This window comes from Phocoena phocoena, chromosome 6 (genome assembly GCF_963924675.1).
Source record: "Phocoena phocoena chromosome 6, mPhoPho1.1, whole genome shotgun sequence".
NCBI classification, from domain to species: Eukaryota; Metazoa; Chordata; class Mammalia; order Artiodactyla; family Phocoenidae; genus Phocoena; species Phocoena phocoena.
The window spans coordinates 45,574,445-45,576,670 of NC_089224.1; the positions used below are offsets into that span (position 1 = coordinate 45,574,445).

The window sequence follows — 2,226 nt, forward strand, 5'->3', positions numbered from 1 at the left end:
GGACATGAAGCAACATGTTCTAGAAGGAAAGGAAACATGGGAGAAGCTCATGGACTCATAATAATCAGCCTCTTCTCTAAATCAAACACTAAACAAAACCCATCTTTTGTTTCAAAGAGCTTATGCCAGAGTGATCTGGTAAATCCCTAAGCAAATACAGAAACCATAGGGCTGAGAGAGCCTGCCTTCCTATGTAAAGTAAGAGGTAAAAATGGAACCTAAGATCAGGGCAAAAAATTTGTTCCTGGAACAGAGAAGACCAACATTTATGCATGAAAGAGATATAGAATGTGCATATTTACAAACCTTCATCTCTTCTGACTTTAAGACGAAAACCTTTCTCATTTGATTCATAAATATCCATTTGGATGGGCACATCTGAAATTACTGGGAAAATTAAACTTCTTACAAAATTAATAGTTTACAATGATGACATCTTCATAGACCATACTGAGAAGATATGTGAAAATCAAAAAAAGGAAGTAAAAGTGTATAGAAATGTTTAGAAAATGAAAATTCCTGTGTTCCCTATTTAATGGCCTTGCTTAGAAAGAATGTCATCAGAGAACCTACCCCCAAGGCTCCCCCAGACGCCCGTCTCAGCCAGGCCAGCAGCAGCCTCATTTGCCCCATGGCCTTCGTGCTCTCTCTACTGACCGCCCTGGTGATGTTCAGCTATGGCCCTGGTGGATCTCTGGGCTGCGACCTGTCTCAGAACCACGTGTGGATTAGCAAGAAGAACTTCATGCTTCTGGGCCAGATGCGGAGAATCTCCCCTCGTTTCTGTCTGAAGGACAGAAAAGACTTCGGTTTCCCCCAGGACATGGTGGATGACAGCCAGCTCCCGAAGGCCCAGGCCACCTCTGTCCTCCACGAGATGCTCCAGCAGACCTTCCGCCTCTTCCACACAGAGCGCTCCCCTGCCGCCTGGGACACCTCCCTCCTGGACAAACTCCGCACTGGACTCCATCAGCAGCTGGAGGACCTGGACGCCTGCTTGGTGCAGGCGATGGGAGATGAAGAAACTGCCCTGGGAGTGACAGGCCCTACACTGGCCGTGAAGAGGTACTTCCAGGGAATCCACCTCTACCTGAAAGAGAAGAAATACAGTGACTGTGCCTGGGAAATTGTCAGAGTGGAAATCATGAGATCCTTGTCTTCATCGACCAACTTGCAAGAAAGGATAAGAATTATGGATGGAGGCCTGGGGTCACCTTGAAATGTTTCTCATTGACTAAGATGCCCTATCACCCTTGCACACATGTCTTTAGTCATTTCAGAAGGCTCTTATTTCAATTTTAATCACAGAATTTATTGTATGAATTCAGCTAATACTTTGTCAGTAGTAATAAGCAAGTATATGTTAAAATTATTCAGCTTCAGGGGCATCAGTCCCTAAGCAATGACTACCCTGTTATTTATTTATTCTGTTTATTTGTTTATTTATTTATTTATGTATTTTATTTCTATATTTTCATATAAATATATTTATACTTACATTGTATTAAAATTTAGAAAATATTCACCTTTCCATTTCATTAAATTTGCATGGTTTTTTATTTATTAAATTCTTATGAGAGAAAACTTCTTGAGTGTTTTAAGTTCTGAAACCTACATTCTTATTTTTTTCTATGTAAATTTATTTCAGACTAGTATTTGTCCATTTTGTCCTTTGGAACAGTCCTACCACTTTCATTTCAGGAAATGCTTGTCAAAAGGTGGAATTCCACGGAATTGAGGGAAGTCCTGGAAATTATGGAGAATGGTTAGTCCTGATGTCAGAGGTGTAACTGATTTATACCACCAGGAAAGAGTGGTCGGTGCAAATACCTGTGGGAAGGAGTCATGTCCTCGAGGGAAGCTGGTGACATATGCTGTTGACTGGCCAATCCTGGCACCTTCCTCCCACCTTCTCCCTGGTCCTGCTTTACTGAACCATTCATCCCTTATACATACCTTCAGACCCTCCAACTCACTGACCAGCCACACAGCTGCTCTGGTTCTGTGCAGGTTTCCAGCTTCAAGGTTTCTGTTAGAGTGAAAGTCATAGGAAGAGAGCACAAGGGAAAGGAGAGTTCTAGGACTTTCAAAACCTCTGAGAAGGAGCCAGGGTTCATGACACTGGATCCCAGCTCTGCTATTAATAGCATTGTGACCTTGACAAATAACACAAACACTAAGCTCACTAGTTTCCTCATCTTTAATATGGGGACAATAGTAGTAATT

At 42.2% G+C, this 2,226-nt stretch overlaps 1 protein-coding gene across 1 annotated transcript; it reads left to right on the forward strand.

Annotated features, from left to right (window-relative positions):
- The first annotated feature begins 631 nt into the window (after positions 1–631).
- On the forward strand, positions 632–1,219 carry LOC136124265 (interferon omega-1-like). The gene has a single exon (XM_065878814.1). It carries the CDS (start codon positions 632–634, stop codon positions 1,217–1,219), a length of 588 nt encoding a protein of 195 aa, XP_065734886.1.
- The last annotated feature ends 1,007 nt before the right edge of the window (positions 1,220–2,226 follow it).

Coding starts and splice junctions, on each gene's coding strand:
- LOC136124265 (XM_065878814.1), top strand. CDS start 632: ATGGCCTTCGTGCTCTCTCTACTGACCGCCCTGGTGATGTTCAGCTAT.